General features: G+C 37.8%; 1 protein-coding gene and 1 long non-coding RNA gene across 2 annotated transcripts in view; one reads left to right on the forward strand and one right to left on the reverse strand.

Moving 5' to 3' along the window:
• The window catches only part of LOC140230944 (uncharacterized), a 38433-nt gene extending 33691 nt beyond the window's left edge, over positions 1 to 4742 (forward strand). Inside the window, exons 9-13 of the mRNA XM_072311085.1 lie at positions 1523 to 1738; positions 3009 to 3088; positions 3348 to 3554; positions 3845 to 3957; positions 4607 to 4742. Coding sequence (XP_072167186.1) covers positions 1523 to 1738; positions 3009 to 3088; positions 3348 to 3554; positions 3845 to 3957; positions 4607 to 4732 — 742 coding nt within the window. The 3' untranslated portion in view covers positions 4733 to 4742. The remainder of the gene's footprint in view (positions 1 to 1522; positions 1739 to 3008; positions 3089 to 3347; positions 3555 to 3844; positions 3958 to 4606) is intronic.
• LOC140230946 (uncharacterized) lies at positions 602 to 15658 on the reverse strand. Its single transcript, XR_011901424.1, has 4 exons — positions 15403 to 15658; positions 11812 to 11928; positions 4564 to 4714; positions 602 to 1795 (listed from the first exon to the last, which is right to left on the reverse strand). It is a non-coding gene; the product is annotated as an uncharacterized lncRNA (long non-coding RNA).
• Between the last annotated feature and the right edge of the window lie 8546 nt (positions 15659 to 24204).

A 24204-nucleotide genomic window follows, 5' to 3' on the forward strand; every position in this document is an offset into this window, starting at 1 on the left:
ACAACAATTAATCTTATATCTGTAATAGATCAAGCCACTTTGTACATCACCGAAAATGAGGCATGTTATGATTTCAGTAACGCATCATTTAACACTCTCCATGAATGTTGTATTTTATCATCTACGGAAGAATTTATGTATTCATGGTATTGCTGCAAGTCTATAAAATGACGATAGAAGCGTATTTAAGCTTACCGACGATTTGCTATTGCAAGGTATTACTTAATGATTAAAAAACATATGCAATATACCAAAGCTGTCACAACATTGCCCGAATTAACAATTGTACTATATACTCTGTCATGTAGTGTAGAATTACACATGTCTTGATCATAAAGTTTTTTTACAGCTTGGGCAGGGGATAATGACGGGGCAGGGGGCTGAGTCGAGGTGGGATTCGTTGGGGTGCTGGTATTGTAGTTACGATAGATATACTATGTACACCTAAGCCAAACGATATTAAGCTGGTTCAGCTTTAAAAAAAAAATGGGAAAATCTTCATGTCAGTGGGAATTTTTTTTTTTTTAGCGCTTTATGGCTGTGTTCACATGAAATAAGTTTTATTGTGGTACTGATAAATCTATAATGCATAAACCAGACACGCATTGCATTGATGATTAGATTTTATTCGTCACATTTTTAGTCCACTTCCACTTCAATATTTGAGGAAAAAAGAAGAGAAATTGAATAGAAAACGAGACTCACGTAAAAATGTCAGATATTGGTCGATTTAACATGTTGTCTGTTTTGTGTTGTTTGGACAGTCTTTGATTAGAAAAGCCCTCACAAGAAAACGAAATGGAAAAAGTTGTATGAAGCGAATGTAACATATCAATATATTTGCACTAATGATAAAAGTGAACAATCATATTTGATAACGATACATGTCTGCCAATTATACCGTCAGAGAATTTAACGCTACGAGCGTAACAGCCCTCCTCCACATAAAAAAAAAGGATTTTCCCATGTGGAACTAACAAGCAAACGACAAATGACGAAGTTAGTGTGATCAGATATCAGAATACATAATTATGTAGAGAAAATGAAACCAATTTTGACTGCTACTTGGATCAAATTGCATTCTACATGGCGGAAAGACAATCGTCATGGAGATTACTGACATCACGCAGTAACTAGATATTTATAAGATACACTAATGTTGTTTTATTTCGAGTGAAATACTTTGCAAAGTACGTGGATTTATGCATGCTTAGTAACTAGAGCTCATATCACGTCGATGTATCCCTATTATATTCATGTCTAAAACATGTATCCGCATATAGTTTCTCTTGGGCTTCTTGATGTTTTTCCCCTGCTCGATAAGTCATCGAAAAATTAGACAGGCAACGATGGCTTCAGGTATACCTGCTTCTAATATATTGCAAGACAAGATTGCTCGTAGAGTTACATGTTGCAGTTCCTCACTGTATTGTTAACTATTGATGTGATATTTAAATGTATCACGTATTTGCAGTAAAAAGGAGTTGGTTCGAGATCTCTTTGTTTCTGTCCACTTAAAAAGATTCTACATGCCTCATGGTTTGTACATCGACGCCCACGATAACATGTGGCTGACTGACGTCGCGCTCCACCAAGTCTTCAAGTTTCCGGCGGGTTCTCGCACACCGACCCTCGTGCTCGGCAAGGCCTTCGACCCGGGCAACGACCTGGACCAGTTCTGCAAACCCACTGACGTGGCGGTCGACAGCAGAACGGGCGAAATCTACGTGGCTGACGGGTAAGAGACTTGGGTCTTTCAGACGCACACAATGTTCCTTCACCCTATCTGCCGAGTCTGCGAAATATTAAGAGATAACATTTATGCGCCATCACTCTCCAGCACAAATCGTAGAGCTCATTTTAGATCACTCCATGTACATCCATATCTTTATCCATGAATTTATACTGTCTATTCATGAAGTACTGGTATTTATTTATTCGTATAATTTTCTATTTGTTATGTATTGTTACCATCATTATCGTGACTCAATAGTTATAATCATCCACAACATTACAAGATTTTCATCATTATCATTATGAAAGATCGAAAGATATAAACCGAGACATAATGTCCCTCATCAACCTCCCCTTATTCAGTTTAGTGACGATCCCTGGACGAAAAGGGCTAGACTTTCAACATACACAACAGTTTGCTTATAAAAGACCGCATTTTATTAAGAGAATTCTATAAAAACTACCCCCCGGACATTTACCCCAGACCTCTCCCTGACCATAATCCTAATCCTAATCATGAACTGAGTCTTAACCCTAACCCCAATCTTTACTCTAGCCCTATCACTAATCAATATTTAGTCGGGGATTCCTGATACGGTAAAGAGAAGTATACTGTCATTGTTTAAAACTATTAAAAGATATTTTGAAATGTGTTATAATAGCCCGCATGTAGTTTAATAGACTTCTTCTCCAAAAGGTGTCATTGTTTAGTCTGTAGTGTTCTCAGTAGTTTGTAGAAGGTCTCGGAAAAGATTTAAGAGTCATTTCTCTATGAGTATGTCTGGTTGTGAGAAGAGCTGCTACATTTCAAAAGTAGTCGATATGTTTTTCACGATTCTTTCGTGATCATCCAACTTTGCATTGATAGCGTATGCAGGACAAGACGAGATACGTAACAACAAACTTTCCATGCATATCCTTTGAGACCGTGCACATTCATACTTACATAATCATCTAACACAACCGTCATGAGGTGAAAGCTTCAAAATAGTCGCGAAATTATTCGAAGAGTAAAGTACATACCTTATACACTCTACTTTGTCTTCATTTGAATTTTTTTTTTCATCCTGCAAACTACAGTGACCACATGCGAGAAATCTGAAATTCTTGGTTTCGTTTGAAGCTTTCTGTTTTTAATAGTCACTGAGGGTATTTTAATTGTTATTTTGAAAGAATATTGACTGAACGTACAGCTTATAGGATGTGGTAATTTGGGTGTCCGTAAACTTGAAAATTCCATCACGTATATTTCTCTTCTTGTTTCAATGTTGCAGGTATTGTAACAACCGCGTACTAAAATTCACCCATAATGGAACGTTTTTAATGGAGATAACGGCAGGAAAGATTCCAGGAGGTGAGAATATTGTTTGATATTTATATGAATATATATATATATGTTTGTTCAAAACTACCGAATTTACCCGACAGTTATGGTTACAAATAGCGGGTAGTCACATCACAACTATGAGAGACTAATATAAAGATTTTGATTAAAAATTTTCTTAGAAGCTTTTGTCCTCTTCCTCCACATAATTGCCTCGGCTCTTATATATCATTGTTTCTCTTCCTTCCTGGTTCTCTCTCCCAAATCATATTTATCTCCCTTCTGTTAGAACTCGTACCGCCCTGGTCCCCGATGAGGTCGTTCCAGATCCCGCACAGTCTTGCTATCATCGAGTCGCGAGACATCATCTGCGTGGCTGACCGGGAAAACGCGCGCATTCAGTGCTTCAACCTGACTACAGGTTCCCTGGAGCGCCAGATCGCATCGCCTGCTTTCGGCAACGAGATCTATGCCATCGCCTACAACGACGACGAAGGTACCGAGTTCATTTTTAGTTGCCATGGTTATTTTATCTTTACTATCTAGCACAACTAATTCCAACAAGGTGAGCTTTTCTTTGGTCACTGTATTTTCGACAAAACCAATATCTAACTTCAGACTATTAAATTTAATACATTAAATTAAATCTTACGAAAGTAAATGCTGTGTCAAAACTAAAGTCAAAATTGAATGGTACTCTAGCTGTGAAAGAGTTACACTTCATTAAATGAGTCAATCCAATGAGTTAGTGGTATGATTATTATACTCCCTGTCCCTTTCATCTAGATGTCCTGTACGCCGTGAACGGTCCTGATGAAGGCGAGGAGCTCCCGCCACTGGGATTCACTGTCGAACTGGAGAGGGGCGAAATCCTCAGCACATGGGACCCATACCCGAAGGTACACTAACTCGGCTGGAGGAAATTTAAATTATTCATTTTTTCACAGCAATTGGGCATCCTTGCTAGAAATGATATATATAGGAATTATCATGCACGCATAACCGTTCGAAAGCATGTCTGCGACATGTTTAAATGTCAAATTGTGTAAATTCAGAATCTAGATAATTAGCCATGTTGCAATACGTAATTATTATGAATCTGATAAACACGATCATAAATGTTATCATCCTTGTTGATTCCATTGTTATTATCGTAGTACCAGTAATCATCCTGGTAATAGCAGAAGTAGTAGTAGTATTCGTTGCAGTAGTAGTAGTCCTGGTAGTCCTGGTCCTAGTAGTCCTGATCTCAGCTAGTTGTATAAAGATGATGATTACGTCAAACGTGACATGACCATCCTACATTCTCGGGACTGTTGCAAAATTCAAGTTAATTTCTTCAAGAGGAGAGAACTTATACTTTTAATATCAAATATGTTGTGCAATAATAATCATCATGTTGGCGACCATGGAAGGCTCTGTTTTTATAAAAGTATGTTCGAATCCAACATGATCTAACATAGCTGTAATTCTCTGTGACTATAGCAGTCAAAAGTTTAACTTACACTCATCAACTTTGATATCTTCGCTTTACCCTGCTTGTCTCAGATATTCGGCGTGGTCCATGACATCGCCACGTATCCTCCCGAAGGTGCCGTCTACGTGGCCGACATCGGTGTGAATCGCGTTTGGAAGTTCGAAACCACATCCAGCAGCCTTGGCAATGAGATATAGAGAAAATATGATCGCTGATAGATCCTTCGATGCTGATACAGAGATCACTATGGCTCTAAAGAAAAACATAAAACGGTACACCAAGGTGCACTTTAATCTTTCAGTAAACTATAGAGCATCTGGAAGGAAAGACAATTTGATTAGTCAAAATAAGATCTGCACAAACAACAACCGTGCCACATGTATCTGCTCGTCCTCATAGTACTATTTTTCGGAGAGGGAGATTACGTGATTGGTTCAGACTAGCTTCAGTTACAATAGTAATATTTTCAGCAAGTATAGTTAAAAACAAACAAACAACCAAGACAACAACTATCTCACTCCTAATCATTATAATACAATACTTGAGTTATTTCCAGATGACGGCAAGCTAAACATAAGCTTTGAAATCGTTTAAGGTGTGATATATTGTATGCTTCTTAAAGTGATTGTTTCAAATGTCAAATCTATTTCGCCAGCAACATCGATGATCCGCGCAATACTATAATAGTTTCCGAACAAGGCACAAAGTTATACATCAATGAAGAAGAACGTGATTCCACAAATACTTTTGCATACAGAGTTGCAGACACGATGAGTGAGCATGTCTTGAGTAAGGATGAATTGAAAATTACTGAATAGTAACAACAGCACATCTAATAGCACATTGCGTCACATCTCATAAAGGAAACAGGCCGCCCCTGATGATCATGCCCTGAAACCCGTCCGTACGTCTAATCATTTCATTTGGAAGTTAAGCATGTCTTGATTTCTGCAGCTCAATAAAAAAGGATCAGTCACAGCACTATAAGCACGCTTTTCCCTCGCACACATATATTTCTTTTATTTATTTTTTTGTCCATCTGTCTGTCTGTCTCTCTATCTATCCTTCTGTATATCTATCTATCTACTATCATCTATCTATCTACCAATCTGTTTATCAATTTCTCATTTCTCAGTTATAGGCAAGTAAGTTGATTTTGCTTGTTTCGTTCAGATCTATTAGAATTAATGTGAACATTTACCACGAAAGCAAAATTCGCCAATCTCAGAAAATTAGAATAGAGCCACGCAATGCAAAATGTTTTCAAGTGCAATTTGTCATGTTCCAGGCGGGGAAAAAAAGAAGAACATGTAGAATTTCGTAGCGGCATATAAAGAAACAAGGAGAAAACGGCGTTCAATGTAATTTGCAAATTAGTTTTGACGGACCAAGCAGCATTGTACAAAATGTCTCATTAGTTCAATCTTGATATTCATGTCGAAGTTTAAGTTGGAGTTAAGCCAGAATATGCTGTGAATTGTGTATGCTCATAACTCTAACAAACATTTACCTAAAGGTCGTAATTTTATGCACTTTATCGTAGCCTTATGTAGTTGTGTAATTTGTGCTTTGCAGTAGAGAGAAAAATGCAGCTGTAAATAATTACAAAAACATATCAATGTTTAAAGGCTTACAAATATTTATTTTTAAAGAAAAAAAGAGTTATTACATATTTGCTTTGGTGGTGTGACTTACATATCAGAGGAAAGATATCCCTAGAATCGTATGAGCCAAATTTGAATTGTAGTTGAAATATAATATATTTATTGAAAAGATTGAAAATTCTAACTAAAGTATGCATGTGCTAAACTCGAGATGTTATTTGCCAAACACGCGTTACTGCTGTCACCGATTCAAATACATCAGACACTCACGTAAAGAACTTGTAAGTAACCTGCAATTTCTTAGATGTTTTATTCCTTTGACCTTCATTTGAGCAACTTCTCATTTTGTTTCATAATGTATGTAGCCTTAGCGGTTGATCCAGAACCTTGTTTTGTGCCCACGCGTGTGCTTGAGCTGGTTGTGTAGTGTTCTTTTGCTATAGAAATATTTTGCGATACTAAGTTTTATGAGAATCGTGTTGTATAAATTTGAGCAGAATATGTAATAAAGTCGCAGATTATGATATACAGTTCCAGCACGATTGACAGTTGTTGTTGTTGTTTTTATTCATTGCGTTTTATTCGTAATTCAAATGTTTCATGTGACTAACCTATCTTATGTACTCTAGCTGTAAGTTTCAAAGATGAAGAGATAAGGTTTTCTTGCTGTTTCTGGCACTTATTCACCATCCCTTGTGTTCAGAATGAATACTTATGAGAACATTTTTGTACTTCTGTGTGAGTTTTTATTTGTAAATTACAACAATGATATATATATCGTAATATAAAAGCGCATTCTACACGGTACGGTCTCTATGCGCTTTACAGTTATAGGCATCTTTGATAATCAAAGTAAATTCGGCCTACACTCCCCATGAATATATTAACATACCTATATCATGTGAATATGATAATCCACACGTGCATATATGCATATTCGTATACAGTTATATCATCCTACAGGCAAAATGGTAGAAAATGGTAGAAAACTCCAGAGTAAATTTTGATAAAGGAAACCTTCTTGTCATGAAACACGTTGTGGGCATGTACTCTCTGGTCCAACTATTGTACATTATCCAACGTCGGAACAAAAAAAAGAAATATATGCATATTTGATTTTTTTTTTTATTACCTTTTTTGGGGAGAGGGAGGGGATAGAAGGGGTTGGGGAGAGAGATAGGGTGTGAGCCACAAAACAAATATTTCGAGTGGCAGCTACACTTCGTTCCATTAACCATGCCCACGTTAACCGAATACTTCTGAGAACACCTGTCATATTGTCTGCCTGGGCAGCTGTACAATCAGACCAAGAGACAGTGGTAGATGTTGTAACAATGTATTCTGCATTAACACATAGAATAACAACTGACTGATCTCCTCCTCCTTGCTGCTTAAGGTGATGATATATTGTTCCTGCTATACAGCAATGCTTGAAACACCCTATCACGAATACGCTAAGTAGCTGTGGCAGCTATTCTGTAAAAGTGGATATTTTCGCGCGACTAAGTTTTTCGCACTCGGCCAGATAAGAGTTTCGCGTGTTTTTAATTCCTCGGTATCAACACTATACAGGAACATAATATGGCAAGCAAAAATATTCGCGCGCTTTTATTTTCGCGCTAGTTTCTGATTGCGCGAAATGCGCGAAAATTTCAACACCGCAAATATGTCCTCTTTTACAGTATGACGTGTTTTCCCCAAACAAAAACACTCCAATTAATTTCTAACGCAAGTGCAGGTTACATGGATTCGGTAATGGCAGAGTTTAAGATGCGACATAAATGCAGTATTATCACAATGTAAATATCTTCCTATGATCTGCATAGTTAGATCTTAACCCTCATTTCATAAAGAGTAGTATAGTTGGCCGTGCGTCTATGTGATGTCTGTTAAAAGAAACCTTCGGATGATATCCAGACTTTTGTACTTGAACAACTACAGATTGGCTTTACAAGGTTCCGAGTTTGAGATTTGATGGTGATTAGGGTGATTGATAAGAATGCTTTCAAAATTCCTAACAAATCACAATGAACAAGGAAGATGGAACAGCATCTTCACATAAGAATGCATAATTGGGTGCGCAAGGAAGCCAAAAAAACCCAAAACAAACAAACAAAAAAGAAGTCAGAAAGCATGCATAAATTCAACACAGGTGAACTTGTCAAGCAAGTGGTATGTTGTAATGGAATTACATCGCTACATAACTGGAATATTGGTATGTGAGACTCCTATTTTAACATCCTTGTTCAGTGGATTATATTTGGGTGTTTAGAGAGTAGGCTTATATTGGTTTATAATAACGCTCATGGATCACAATAAATTGCACAAATCTATATATGGTACGTACTATCGATGTATGTATTAAAATGTTGAATGTTGTCCCTTGAATACTCCAAAAATGTTACATATAGTACAGGTGGTTACAGCATGTGCAATGGGTTAAGAAAACTAAATTTCTCCACAATTTACTCTCTCTTCTGAATATACTCGCACTTCTTTCATATCTGGTCACACTTTGTCGAATATATTATCTCTTGACTGCACACACCAATCTGATTCATCCACCGAAATTATAAACGAGATAATGAACAAAATTACAACTGTATGTTTTTCTCTTTATTTGACCTGCTCCCCTGAAGTTATCGTATATGATTTAGCATTCCCCGTAGAGCCAAGGAAAGGCTTCAATTTGCTGTCAAGCAAAGGACTGGGGACATTCCTAATGATGCTAAATAACCTACAGAAGGTTCCTAAACACTTCTACCATCAAAACAAAATCAAACCATGAACAAATGTAGGCACAATACAATGGCGATATGAAGTTAACAAATTGACGCTTGAAACAAAGGTGAAACATGAATCTCTACTCATCACAGAAACAAAACAGACACAACAGGCCCATAACTAAGATTTTTATGGGGGGGGGGGGAGTCAGAATTAGAAAAAGTAGACCTTTTCAGGTTCAAGTTTATGTTCAGTGCCGTACACATCAGGGGCGAAGAAAATATATTTCTGGTGCCTTCATTTTTGTCTGTCTGTTTTTGTTTTACTTTTTTTTTAATTTCATTTTTATTTGTTATGCTGGCAAAAAAGGGGGGGGGGTCTGCGGAACCCCTGAAACACCTTGCTTCATAACCCCAAATTTTAATCGTTTCTTTCCATCCTGCAAATGTGAAAATCCGTTCTCGAGTTACCTTGTACACTAACAGACAAACAGACAGACAGACAGACAAACGGGCGGAACCGAAAACATACCACCGGCTAGCCGTAGATTTCACCTAATGGCGGAGGTAATAAAATGCAGTTACGCTGCAAATAAGACAAATGCAACGTGCAGTTATTCGAAAACAAAAATCTTCAACCAACTTGTAATTTGATTGTAGAGAAAAAAAAAAAACTACTCAGTAATGGGATGAATGAAGAAGCTCTTTGTGACGTGCACGCCTCAATTTCCGTTTGACTAGTACATTACGCAGTACACAAATGAATGAACAAGGTCTTTGTGAAGTGTACCTCAGTATCGAATTTATAATACGCAGTTTGACAATGACAATGACAATGACAATGACAATGACAATGTTTTTTTATTTTCCCATGTCACTCAAATATAGAGTATTGGGGAAAATCAAATCATAGCACAGAGTAATAACACGAAAACGAAGAAAAATACAATTTATAACTACTATTTACATTATTTACAAATCAACAGCAAAGCACAGTAGATAATATACATTTGATATAATTGGCGAAAATCTTGAACGAAATGCGTTTGATAAACTATTTACATTATTTACAATCAGCAGTAAAAACAACAATAGAATAGATGCATGTATGCATGAATGAAAATCTTGACTGAGTATGTATGTGGTTAATTAATATATCAAAGTATGCAGATGGGTTTTTTTTTTAAATATCTTAGATTATATTGATTAAAATTTCTGCTAGGCAACACCGGGTATTAGCATTATCATTTATAATTTCTATCTGGATCGAATTCAAGACACTGTTACAATATGAGATTGATTTAAAAAGAGTGAAAAACAAAACAAAACAACCCAAATAATTAAATATATATACAAACAAGGAAAAAAAAAACCGACGAAACACAACTGTACAGTATATATACATAATAATGAAATAACAGAATTAAGATATCAAAAAGGGAACAATACTAAAGTTTTATGTTAAATGGATCTTCATTATCTCTATCGAAAATTTAGCTAGATTTAGCAGTTCCTTATTACATTCTGTATTGAATAACTGATTCATCTTCAATGTATTTGGGCGGATCCTATAATACGGTTTGACAAACTTACTTACGCGTATGACCCCGTTTTCAGTACGCGCTTATCTTTGCGCGTAGCAACCTTTGACATCTGATTTTTAACAACGTACCCGATTGGTTGAAAGTTAACCTTTATGCTCATGGCTCTATATCATCTTTCCCGTGATTGGAGTTTGTAGCAAGAGCGCTGTCAGACACTTGCGTGTCATGCATGACGCGTTGAACTCCTTGGAGACGTCCTTCCAGCTTGTGTCAACAAAAGGCAGTGATAACTGAGCTTCTCGCTTGAGTACACTTATTCTCAGAAATTTCTCTTGAAATTTCCTCATTTCTTCTCAGAATCTCGGTTATTTCGCCAGCGAATTTGCTTCAAGGTAAACATAAACCCTCTTTTCCACTTATATCATAAAATAGATAGGTTCCGTTCCGGAAATCTTGGATTTTGTCGGCATTTAAGAGAGCCAATACAGCTTTCAGTTTTCTCAAAGTCACCTCAAGGTCAAAAGTAGCAATACCAAAGTATCGTGTATATTGGAAGGATGGTACAGTGGTATAGTTGTTAGAAATGTGATAATCCCTTCTCCAATATATCGCATATGATCTGGGGACCTTGAATACACTTGGTCTCTCATGCATTTTTAAATTGCTTGATTTGTCTTTCAGAATGTTTGAATTTCTGCGAATCTTTTCTCTTTGGTTGATGAGTGCATCACCATCTCAACCTCTCAGCCAAGAGATCATCAGAAAGGCGCGGATTCGAACATCTGTGAGTCGGCTTTACTCACGTTACATGTATGACATGAAATGTTGCACGACTTAGCTAGAATGATCAGAACAGGTGGTAATATACCACGTACAATATACGCGCTATACATGAGTACATACAATCGACACTTAGCTACTTGTATACCCGACAATTTGGCGCCAAATGGTTGTACATATTTTTTCGTCATTTTAAGAAATAGTAGATGTTTCCAGAGATACATCGTGTAATTACTAGAATTTCGCTCAATATTTTATTTATCTATCTATCTATTTCATTTCACTTTTTTTTTTTTTGGCTCGCAATCAAAAAATACGGAGTAAAGGTGATCGTTATAAATTGTTATTACGGATAGCAAATAAATAGATTTATGCAGGAATTGGAGTTATAAATCAATACTGTCATTATAGGCAAGTTTTACACATGATATTTCATCGGGGAAGACACAGAATACTGTAGAAAAAAAAATCTACACAACGGAACAACAAAACAGAGAGAAGAGACCCTTACGTTTAATGCAATGAAAAGCTCATAAGTGACGGAAACCGGTGTCATTAGCCACCGGGAGTTTGTGACAATGAAAGTAGTCACACAATATATCGAAATCAAAATATTTCAACACACCTATAATAGAACATGCAAGACCTCGTGATTCGCACTCGAAGCCATGAGCGGATCAAGTCTGCCGGCTCCCCTCCGGGCCTCAACTTAACTGGTGCTTTGCTCCTCCAGATCCTACACCTCCAGCAGGAACAAAACAACACAGAGGATAACATTCGCGTAAGCATCTTTCCTTTGAGTTCATCGTATTATTATTATTATTATTTTTTTTTTTTGGTCATTATATTGTTCGGTGGATATTAATCTAATCTCCTCTGGTTATATAAATGTGAGCAGACTAGATTAAAATGTAAAAAAAAAACATGTTTCGCTCTTATAAATCATTTCTTTTCAATTTTCTTGAAATTTCAGACTCTGACGAGTAGGATGGAGGAAAGTCGGCTAAGATATCATCAAATAGAGTCTGATTTAGAGGTAAGAGTTTTGACCATGCAAGATAAAGTGCACAAAAACATTCAATCTTATTCATATAAATGGTAGATTTCATTCATTGAAATAAAATTGACATGGAATTTTTTTTTTTCATTTTCTTACAATAGATGTCGATCTCTAGAGAAAGCCAACTTTTCTGACTTTCTTCGATTATGTGAATGTTCCTTTTCTGTGAGAGTCGTGGCATTAACGAGTTTCGGGGTTCAAAACAGAAATTCACTCAAATCCACTCATCAACAAATAAAAGTGTGCAGAAGTATATCGACAAAGAATGGAGGACACCTTAATTCAGAAAAAGTCAGATAAAGAATGCATGTTTGTCACTTGAACAGAACTTGGCCAGAACTCTAGGGATAAAGGTAAGTAATGAGCGAATCGTCGAAGACATCGAGAAGGCGTGGTGGTCGCTGAAGGAGGAGAAGCAGGAGATGGAGAGGCAGTTGGAGAAGGGGCGTTTGAGAGTCCAGGAGACAGAAGAGATTTTAAGTGTGAGTATAGTCAAAGGTTGGATCTATTCTCTCATTTTGCAGTAGTTCATCTTTTTTATTGTTTCTTATTGCAAGTTAACAAAAATTTATGGACAATGTCTAAATGGAATTTAGGATCCAAGAATATGTTTTGGTTGATGCACTGTTTTAGAATGTGAATTGAAATTCGTATCTTCATGTCACGGTTATTTCAGCAGCTTTTTTTCCCCCCCCCCCCCCCTTTTATTCAATTGATGACAGGCCTATCTCAGGACACCAAAGCCTACCTTCTCAGATGTAGAGACTCAGACTCCTCAGTCTCGGCAGGAATCAGACACAAAATCTCCTCATCTCGCTACGAAGCAGGTCCAGACTGTCCACCTGTCAGGATCGTCAGAAGCGGCACGAGAATCCTCCTCCACTGTCAAGATTTCTAACCCTGGACAGTCACAGTCACTGGGAGGTACCAAAGTGGCTGATTCATCCGACAGACTAAATGCCACCAGTCCTCAACCAAGACGTCGTGCAGCTTCCCACTCCTTGGATCTTTCCCCACCAGCGAAAAATATTTCTGTAGTTAGCCAGGACGATCTGGTCCCGTGGGATGCGTCGGGAAGTTGTCAGGAGATTGGCAAGGGTGCCTTTGGTGTGGTCTCCCTCCATCGCCATGCCGCCACTGGTACACCTGTGGCCCTCAAAATCCTCACCCTTCCGTCTAGTACTGCCATCGATAATCAAAAGCGGATCGAGAAGAACTTCCAGAAAGAAATCGACATTCACATGGCCCTAGACGGACTGCAGTATTTCCCCAAGTTTTACGGCGCCTTTCGAATCTCTGGGGATAAGCTATCTATGGCTATGGAGTTTCTCGGCGATGCCAGTACTGGAAAGGCACATTCCATCGCCGACAAGTTCGATGGAAAAGGACCCGAACTTACAACCGTTGCCTGGTATGACATCCTTATCGACGTAGTCTGTGGGCTGAAGGCTATGCACGAGATAGGCATTCTTAACAACGATTTAAAAGAGGACAACGTTCTGTTGGTTTTGAAGGACAGATGGTACGGTAAGTTGATTGACTTTGGAATGTCATCATTTGCTCCCAGAAAGCTGAACATGAACGAAGAGGCCGTCATTGAGTACGAGCAGGGTGTGAATTACAGCCACTACGCACCCGAATGTGCCCTGAAAAACCAGCCAACATCACAGTTGAGCGACCTGTTCCAGCTGGGCAGATTGATCGGCTTCGTCGGCCAAGAAATCAAGATCGAAGGCTTACTCGATATGGGGAATTATGTCTGTTCCTGCGATGCCGACAAACGACCGCCTCTACACTCCTTTCTCGATGAACTTCGTATTCAGAGAGCTGCAGTGACAGCCGTGTAAATAGATCACTAGCGGAAGGTAAGTTTTATGGCACTCTGAGGGCTGACACGCATTTCATGACTTACAGAAGGCAAGTGTCTTTACGTTTGCAAATCTGAAAAGCGCAAAATCATAGCTGGTGCATGAAGCACGTCATACTGGCATATAAACTCTTTCAATGAGATATACGCGGTAACCGATTGGATATAGTGCAAGAAAGTAACGAAACTATGGAGTAAACTGGAAAAACAATGCTAGTATGTCAGAAAGGACAACAAACAAGATGTGAAATTTTATCTGGTTCCAACAACAACAGCAACAACAAGGAAACCATAAAGTGCTCCAATGCATTTTTCATTTGTCATATGCCACAACGCTTCTGAGAATTATGCATATAAGAACTTCGTATTCAGAGGGCTGCAGTGACAGCCGTGTAAATAGATTACTATATAGCCAATAGCGGAAGGTAAGTTTTATGGCACTCTAATGGATGACAAGCATTTCATGTCTGTGAGAAGGTAAGTGTCTTCACATTTGCAAATATTTGAAAAGCACAAAATCAAAGTTCAATAGACACTGATCGAAAGTGTAAAAAAAAAGAAGATGTAAAATTTTAACTGGTTACAACATCGACAAGAAAACAAGAATACCATAAAGTACTCCATTGAATTTTTTCACTAGATTTTGTCATGATTCTGAGTATATTCAAGTCTCAGCAAATGATGCTCACACTGTTATTGCATGTTTATAAAACAATGGAGGAATTTTGCGAATCTGATGAAATTTCGATATGATAACTTCATGAAAATCTTGGCTCGGATGCAAATAATTATTATTAACCAATGTTTCAGCATTTCTTTTCAGGTTGGACTGGACTCTATGCTGTGAATGAAATTCATATAAAGAAAGGACATATTTTACGTCTTTTTTTTTTCACAATCTTTCAAACAAATTATAGCCAGCCATCAAGAAAGTAAAACAACCTCTTCAGTTCTTGCTCATGATAAACTGTTGCGTATAGAAAAACAAACAAACAAACAGGGAAATATGCAACTGAAGAACCATTCGCTTCTTTCTATAGAAATGTTATAAAATATATAACATTACAATGACAAATTGAGGCATAGTTTGTCCTCGGGTAATTGGAAAAGGACTGAGAATCTGAAAACATTAATGGGATTTCTGTTCAAACAATGTCAATTTGAAAATGTAAATGGACCAATAAGATGGTAGATTATAATCTCACGGTGATGGGAAAAAAATCTGGTTACTAAAGTCAGAGTTAATAAAATCTGTACAGTTTGTATATACGTTTTTCCAAAATTTATACCTGCTTCCCTGAGTGGTTCTTAGGTTTTCTACTTTGTCACAGTCGAGCCGATGTTGAGAAATGCTATGGAGAGACAAATTTCTTGAGAGTGAGGTATGATGAGGAAAACTGTTATCTTACCACAGCCGAACGATTGCTGAAAAGAGAAAGTTTGAGAAGTAGAGAAAAAATATAGAGGAGTTCGGACAATAACAGCCAAATGGTGTAGAGACAGTGTAAAGCAGTTAAAGGATAAAAGAGAGAGGATTAACGAATGTAAATGGAATTGAGAGAGGGAGAAGAGTGAAGTATAAGAGAGGAGGAGAGAGTCTCTCATACAGATAAACCAAATGCAGATCCACAAATATCAATGTACGGGTATACATAAGGGAATGTTACATACCACCACAGACACAGACATACATACACACACACACACACACACACACATATGAACGTCGTAATGTATTAATGTGTGTGTACGTATTGAATTTGTGTGTGACTGCTGTCTTGTGTGAACTACATATCAAGAGTCGTGCTTTCAACATTCAGTGTCACGCCTGCATATTACACGGATCTAATTAACAAAACGAATGTAGTACTAGAGGCACGAATCACAGATTGAAATAAAGGAGAAAGTTGAATTCGTAGGTTTACCAACTGTTTCTTTGCTATCTTCATTCACTCAAAACAGTGATGACCTCCAACAAATTGTTCATAAACATAACGTAAAATATGATAATTATGATATACACAAACACAAAATACAGCGGGTTTTTTTTTTTTTTTTTTTTTGCAAAGTCTTTTGACAAGTAAAGTGGACTCCCATTAAAACGAAGTCCTCGGAACCGGCTGTTCTCTTAAATCGTTATATCGAAATTTCGTTATAACCAAACAAATAAACAAAAATACATAGAGTGGACAATGTTGCGGCCTCCATTTTTACTTCGTTGTAACCGGAATTTCGTTATAACCGTGTTCGTTATAACGGGAGTGTACTGTATCACTACAAATTTCAATTCTCGTAGGATCTACAAGTTTGTACTGGTAAATGGGAAAATGTTCAGAAAGCTGGAGGAGCATTAAAAAAAATATCTTTGTTTGCACTACTGTGCTCCCTTTGCAATGCCAATGTTAATTAAATGTTTTGAGCACATGAATATGACATGAGAATATTTACTTCTAATGATATAACAGCCAACATTCCGTGAGATCGGTCGTACAGTCAGACCCTAAACTAGTGTGAACGTTGTAACAATGCCCTATGGGCCTACAGACTTCACAAAATGACAAATATCCCAGCCGTCCAACAGATATAATTTTGTCGTTATTGTTGACGATGACAATAAATTGATCCTGCTATAATGTAATATTTCTAACACCAAATCATGAAGCAGTTGAGAAAGATGTTTGGAGATTTATGTCACAAACAAACTGTAATGCATGTAGGATCTAGATCCCTAATGCTAGTATCAGGTCTACTTGTTGAGTGGCTCTGGGAGCAGTGGGGTTAAAACACAGCATATCTGCATTATCATCACATTTTCAATATCTTCCCATTTAGAAAGTAAGGTCTTAATCCGTATGTCATTATGAGAAGTCCTTGATCCTGTATCAATGATGTCTGTTTCCCACTGATTACGTGTGTTATGGATGAATAAAACTAAGTGATATTTGCACCTTACTCCCCCTCCTCCCGACTTCCACACTTCGGCAATACATTGGTAGGCCTATATCTCTTGGATACATATACCAATCGGAATCATCTGGTTAAATTGTTAAATAGACAGGTCATTAGAATTTCAATTGATATTCCTGTGTGTTCTTCTCTTTGTATGAACTACATTTAGGGAGATATAATTCAGACTGGAATGTTTTCCGAGCCTTTGTGTGAATGACGTTTCGCTTCCAATCTATTTTTCTTTTTAATAATCTTAATTTTGTATTCAATTTGTATCTTAACTTGACTGCATTTTCGTATGTCATTTTGTATCAGTCTTGTGTAAATCAGATTTTGTTTTGTTATGCCTTGTTTTTACAGAAAGGGGTAAACTTTGAAAACAAAACGAAATGAATAAATATATGAACGAATGAATGAATAAATGAATGAATGAATGAATATCTAAATAGATAGATAGATAAATAAATAAATAAATAAATAAATCAATCAATCAATCAATCAAAAAGATATTTTCTCCCAATCGGCGTCAAATCAGAGCATCTGTTTGCTGACAAACAAAATTATTGATTGACTGGAAATAATACTGCTGCCATGATAGATCATCTCGGCCTACAGAAACTTCATAAGCATGCGATATACTAGTAAACACACACAAACATAGACACACACACACACACACACAATTCCTTAAGTATATAAGGAACAATGCAATGGCAAGGTGGTGTTCATTTTGATGCATGTAACAACGGTGAAACATGAATCTAAGCATTTCTAAGAAATAATACAAACACAATCACAAATCAAAAGCACAGATATTACACTACAAACGCAACAAAGACTCAATAAAATCTTCATACCTGTAACGTTCATACGTAATAAAGTAGAGAACTAGAGACAGATGATTAAACAAAGGTCATTGTGACGTCTACCACAATACGCAATTAATACGCAGCGTGTACACGCGTCTGACCCCGTTTTCAGTACGCACTCCCCTTTGCGCGTAACAGCAACGAACATCTGATTTCTAACAATACACCCGATTGGTTGAAAGTTGCTCTAATGCTTTGTGACTTCTTGTCATCTCTCCCGTGATTGGAGATTTAGCTACAGCGCTGTCAGACACCTGCGTGTCATGCATGACGCGTTGAACTCCTTGGAGACGTCCTTCCAGCTTGTGTCAACATACGCCAGTGATAACTGAGCTTCTCGCTTGAGTACACTTATTCTCAGAAATTTCTCTTGAAATTTCCTCATTTCTTCTCAGAATCACGGTTATTTCACCAGCAAATTTGCTTCAAGGTAAACTTAATCCCTCTTTTCCACTGATATCATAACACAGATAGATTCCCTTCCGGAAATCTTGGATTCTGTCGGCTTTTAAGAAAGCCAACACAGCTTTAAGTTTTCTCAAAGTCACCTCAAGGTCAAAAGTAGCAATACAAAAGTATCGTGTAGGCCTATATTGGAAGGATGGTACAGTGGTAAAGTTGTTAGAAATGTGATTATCCCTTCTCCAATACCTCATATTATCTAGGAACCCTGAATACACTTAATCTCTCATATTTGTTTAAATCGCTTGATTTGTCTTTCAGAATGTTTGAATTTCTGCGAATCTTTTCTCTTTGGCTGATGAGTACATCACCATCTCAACCTCTCAGCCAAGAGATCATCAGAAAGGCGCGGCCTCGAACATCGGTGAGTCGGCTTTACGTATGTTGCATGTATGACATGAAATGTGCACGACGTAGCTAGACTGATCAGAAAAAGTGGTAATACCACGTACAATATACGCGCTATACATTAGTACATACAATCGACACTTTTTGTAGCTACTTGTATACCCGAAAATTTAGCGCCAAATGGTTGTTACATATTTTTTCGTCATTTTAAGAAACAGTAGATGTTCTCAGAGATATAGGGCCTAGCCGCGTAATTACTAGAATTTCGCCGAATATTTTTATTAATTTCCGTATCTATTAATTTATCTATCTATTTCATTTTTTTTTTTTGCTGGCAATCAAAAATACAGAGTAAATGTGATCGTTACAAATTGTCATTGCGGAGAGCAAATAAATAAATTTATGCAGGAATTGGAGTTATAATTCAATAGTGTCATCATAGGCAAGTTTTACACATGATATTTCGTCGGGGAAGATACGGAATACTGTAGAAAAAAACAAACTACATAACGGAACAAGAAAACGGAGAGACGAGACCCTTACGTTTAATGCAATGAAAAGCTCATGAGTGACGCAAACCGGTGTCATTGGCCACCGGAAGTTTATGACAATGAAAGCAATCCCATAACATATTGAAATCAAAATATTTCACCATACCTATAATAGAACATGCAAGACCTCGTGATTCGCACACGAAGCCATGAGCGGATCAAGTCTGCCGGCTCCCCTCCGGGCCTCAACTTGTCTGGTGCTTTGCTCCTCCAGATCCTGCACCTCCAGCAGGAACAAAACAACATAGAGGATAACATTCGCGTAAGCATCTTTCCTTTGAGTTCATTGTATTTTTACTTATTTATTTATTTTCTTTTTTTTTTGGGGGGGGGGGGGTCATTATATTGTTCGGTGGATATTAATCTAATGACCTCTAATTGTAATGTGGGCACACCAGATTGAAATGTCAAAAAAAAAAATCATGTTTCGCTCATATAAATAACTTCTTTTCAATATTCTTTAAATTTCAGACTCTGACGAGTAGGATGGAGGAAAGTCGGCTAAGATATCATCAAATAGAGTCTGATTTAGAGGTAAGAGTTTTGACCATGCAAGATAAAATGCACAAAAACATTCATTCTTGTTCATATAAATGGTAGATTTCATTCACTGAAATAAAATTGACATGTAATTGTTTTTTTTTTGTGGGTTTTTTTTTTTTGTGCAATAGATGTCGATCTCTAGAGAAAGCCAACTGTTCTGACTTTCTTCGATTATGTAAATGTTCCTTTTCTGTGAGAGTTATGGCATTAACGAGTTTCGGGGTTTAAAACAGAAATCCACTCATCAACAAATAAAAGTGTGCAGAAGTACATCGACAAAGAATGAAGGACAACTTAACGCAGAAAAAGCCAGATAAAGAATGCATGTCTGTCACTTTCACAGAACTTGGCCAGAACTCTAGACATAAAGGTAAGTAATGAGCGAATCGTCGAAGACATCGAGAAGGCGTGGTGGTCGCTGAAGGAGGAGAAGCAGGGGATGGAGAGGCTGTTGGAGAAGGAGCGTTTGAGAGCCCAGGAGGCAGAAGAGACTTTAAGTGTGAGTATTTAGTCAAAGGTTGGATCTATTCTCTCATTTGCAGTAATTCATCGCTCATAGCTTATTGCAAGTTAACAGAAATTTATGGCCAATGTCTAAATGGAATTTAGGATACACCAATGTTTTGGTTGATGCACCGTTTTAGAATGTGAATTGAAATTTGCATCTTCATGTCACGGTAATTTTAGCAGATTTTTTGCCCTTTTATTCAATTGATGACAGGCCTATCTCAGGACAACAAAGCCTACCTTCTCAGATGTAGAGACTCAGACTCCTCAGTCTCAGCAGGAATCGAACACGAAATCTCCCCACCTCGCTACGAAGCAGGTCCAGACTGTCCACCTGTCAGGATCGCCGGAAGCGGCACGAGAATCCTCCTCCACTGTCAAGATTTCTAACCCTGGACAGTCACAGTCACTGGAAGGTACCAAAGTGGCTCAATCATCCGACAGACTAACCGCCAACAGTCCTCAACCAAGACGTCGTGCAGCCTCCCACCCCTTGGATCTTTCCCCACCAGCGAAAAATATTTCTGTAGCAGGCCTGGACGATCTGACCCCGTGGGATGTGTCAGGAAGTTGTCAGGAGATTGGCAAGGGTGCCTTTGGTGTGGTCTCACTCCATCGCCATGCCGCCACTGGTACACCTGTGGCCCTCAAAATCCTCACCCTTCCGTGTAGTACTGCCATCGATTATCAAAAGCGGATCGAGAAGAACTTCCAGAAAGAAATCGACATTCACATGGCCCTAGACGGACTGCAGTATTTCCCCAAGTTTTATGGCGCCTTCCGAATCTCCGGGGATAAGCTATCTATGGCTATGGAGTTTCTCGGCGATGCCAGTACTGGAAAGGCACATTCCATCGCCGACAAGTTCGATGGAAAAGGACCCGAACTTACATACGTTGCCTGGTATGACATCCTCATCGACGTAGTCTGTGGGCTGAAGGCTATGCACGAGATAGGCGTTCTTAACAACGATTTAAAAGAGGACAATGTTCTGTTGGTTTTGAAGGACAGATGGTACGGTAAGTTGATTGACTTTGGAATGTCATCATTTGGACCCAGAAAGTTGAACATGAACGAGGAGGCCGTTATTGAGTACGAGCAGGGTGTGAATTACAGCCACTACGCACCCGAATGTGCCCTGAAAAACCAGCCAACATCACAGTTGAGCGACCTGTTCCAGCTGGGCAGATTGATCGGCTTCGTCGGCCAAGAAATCAAGATCGAAGGCTTACTCGATATGGGGAATTATGTCTGTTCCTGCAATGCCGACAAACGACCGCCTCTACACTCCTTTCTCGATGAACTTCGTATTCAGAGGGCTGCAGTGACAGCCGTGTAAATAGATCACTAGCGGAAGGTAAGTTTTATGGCACTCTGAGGGCTGACACGCATTTCATGACTTACAGAAGGTAAGTGTCTTTACGTTTGCAAATTTGAAAGCGCAAAATCATAGCTGGTGCATGATGCACGTCATACTGGCATATAAACTCTTTCAATGAGATATACGCGGTAACCGATGGGATAAAGTGCAAGAAAGTAACGAAACTATGGAGTAAACTGGAAAAACAATGCTAGAATGTCAGAAAGGAACACAAACAAGATGTGAAATTTTATCTGGTTCCAACAACAACAGCAACAACAACAAGGAAACCATAAAGTGCTCCAATGCATTTTTCATTTGTCATATGCCACAACGCTTCTGAGAATTATGCATATAAATAGGAACTTCGTATTCAGAGGGCTGTAGTGACAGCCGTGTAAATAGATCACTATATAGCGGAAGGTAAGTTTTATGGCACTCTAATGGATGACAAGCATTTCATGTATGTGAGAAGGTAAGTGTCTTCACATTTGCAAATATTTGAAAAGCACAAAATCAAAGTTCAATAGACACTGATCGAAAGTGTAAAAAAAAGAAGATGTAAAATTTTAACTGGTTACAACATCGACAAGAAAACAAGAATACCATAAAGTACTCCATTGAATTTTTTCACTAGATTTTGTCATGATTCTGAGTATATTCAAGTCTCAGCAAATGATTCTCACACTGTTATTGCATGTTTATAAAACAATGGAGGAATTTTGCGAATCTGATGAAATTTCGATATGATAACTTCATGAAAATCTTGGCTCGGATGCAAACAATTATTATTAACCAATGTTTCAGCATTTCTTTTCAGGTTGGACTGGACTCTATGCTGTGAATGAAATTCATATAAAGAAAGGACATATTTTACGTCTTTTTTTTCACAATCTTTCAAACAAATTATAGCCAGCCATCAAGAAAGTAAAACAACCTCTTCAGTTCTTGCTCATGATAAACTGTTCCGTATAGAAAAACAAACAAACAGGGAAATATGCAACTGAAGAACCATTCGCTTCTTTCTATAGAAATGTTATAAGATATATAACATTACAATGACAAATTGAGGCATAGTTTGTCCTCGGGTAATTGGAAAAGGACTGAGAATCTGAAAACATTAATGGGATTTCTGTTCAAACAATGTCAATTTGAAAATGTAAATGGACCAATAAGATGGTAGATTATAATCTCACGGTGATGGGAAAAAAAATCTGGTTACTAAAGTCAGAGTTAATAAAATCTGTACAGTTTGTATATACGTTTTTCCAAAATTTATACCTGCTTCCCTGAGCGGTTCTTAGGTTTTCTACTTTGTCACAGTCGAGCCGATGTTGAGAAATGCTATGGAGAGACAAATTTCTTGAGAGTGAGGTATGATGAGGAAAACTGTTATCTTACCACAGCCGAACGATTGCTGAAAAGAGAAAGTTTGAGAAGTAGAGAAAAAATATGGAGGAGTTCGGACAATAACAGCCAAATGGTGTAGAGACAGTGTAAAGCAGTTAAAGGATAAAAGAGAGAGGATTAACGAATGTAAATGGAATTGAGAGAGGGAGAAGAGTGAAGTATAAGAGAGGAGGAGAGAGTCTCTCATACAGATAAACCAAATGCAGATCCACAAATATCAATGTACGGGTATACATGAGGGAATGTTACATACCACCACAGACACAGACATACACACACACACACACACACACACACACACATATGAACGTCGTAATGTATTAATGTGTGTATACGTACTGAATTTGTGTGTGACTGCTGTCTTGTGTGAACTACATATTAAGAGTCGTGCTTTCAACATTCAGTGTCACGCCTGCATATTACACGGATCTAATTAACAAAACGAATGTAGTACTAGAGGCATGAATCAAAGATTAAAATAAAGGAGAAAGTTGAATTCGTAGGTTTACCAACTGTTTCTTTCCTATCTTCATTCACTCAAAACAGTGATGACCTCCAACAAATTGTTCATAAACATAATGTAAAATATATGATATACACATACAAACACAAAATACAGTGTTTTTTTTTTTTTTTTTTTTTTTAAGGCTTTTGACAAGTACAGTGGACTCCCATTAAAGCGAAGTCCTCGGGACCGGCTGTTCTCTTAAATCGTTATATCGAAATTTCGTTATAACCGAACAAATAAACAAAAATACATAGAGTGGATAATGTTGCGGCCTCCATTTTTACTTCGTTGTAACCGGAATTTTGTTATAACCGTGTTCGTTATAACGGGAGTGTACTGTATCACTACAAATTTCAGTTCTCGTAGGATCTACAAGTTTGTACTGGTAAATGGGAAAATGTTCAGAAAGCTGGAGGAGCATCCCACAAAACAAAAACAAAAAAAAAATCTTTGCACTACTGTGCTCCCTTTGCAATGCCAATGTTAATTAAATGTTTTGAGCACATGAATATGAGATGAGAATACTTACTTCTAATGATATAACAGCCAACATTCCGTGAGATCGGTCGTACAGTCAGACCCTG

Source organism: Diadema setosum, chromosome 7, assembly GCF_964275005.1.
Source record: "Diadema setosum chromosome 7, eeDiaSeto1, whole genome shotgun sequence".
Taxonomy (NCBI): Eukaryota; Metazoa; Echinodermata; class Echinoidea; order Diadematoida; family Diadematidae; genus Diadema; species Diadema setosum.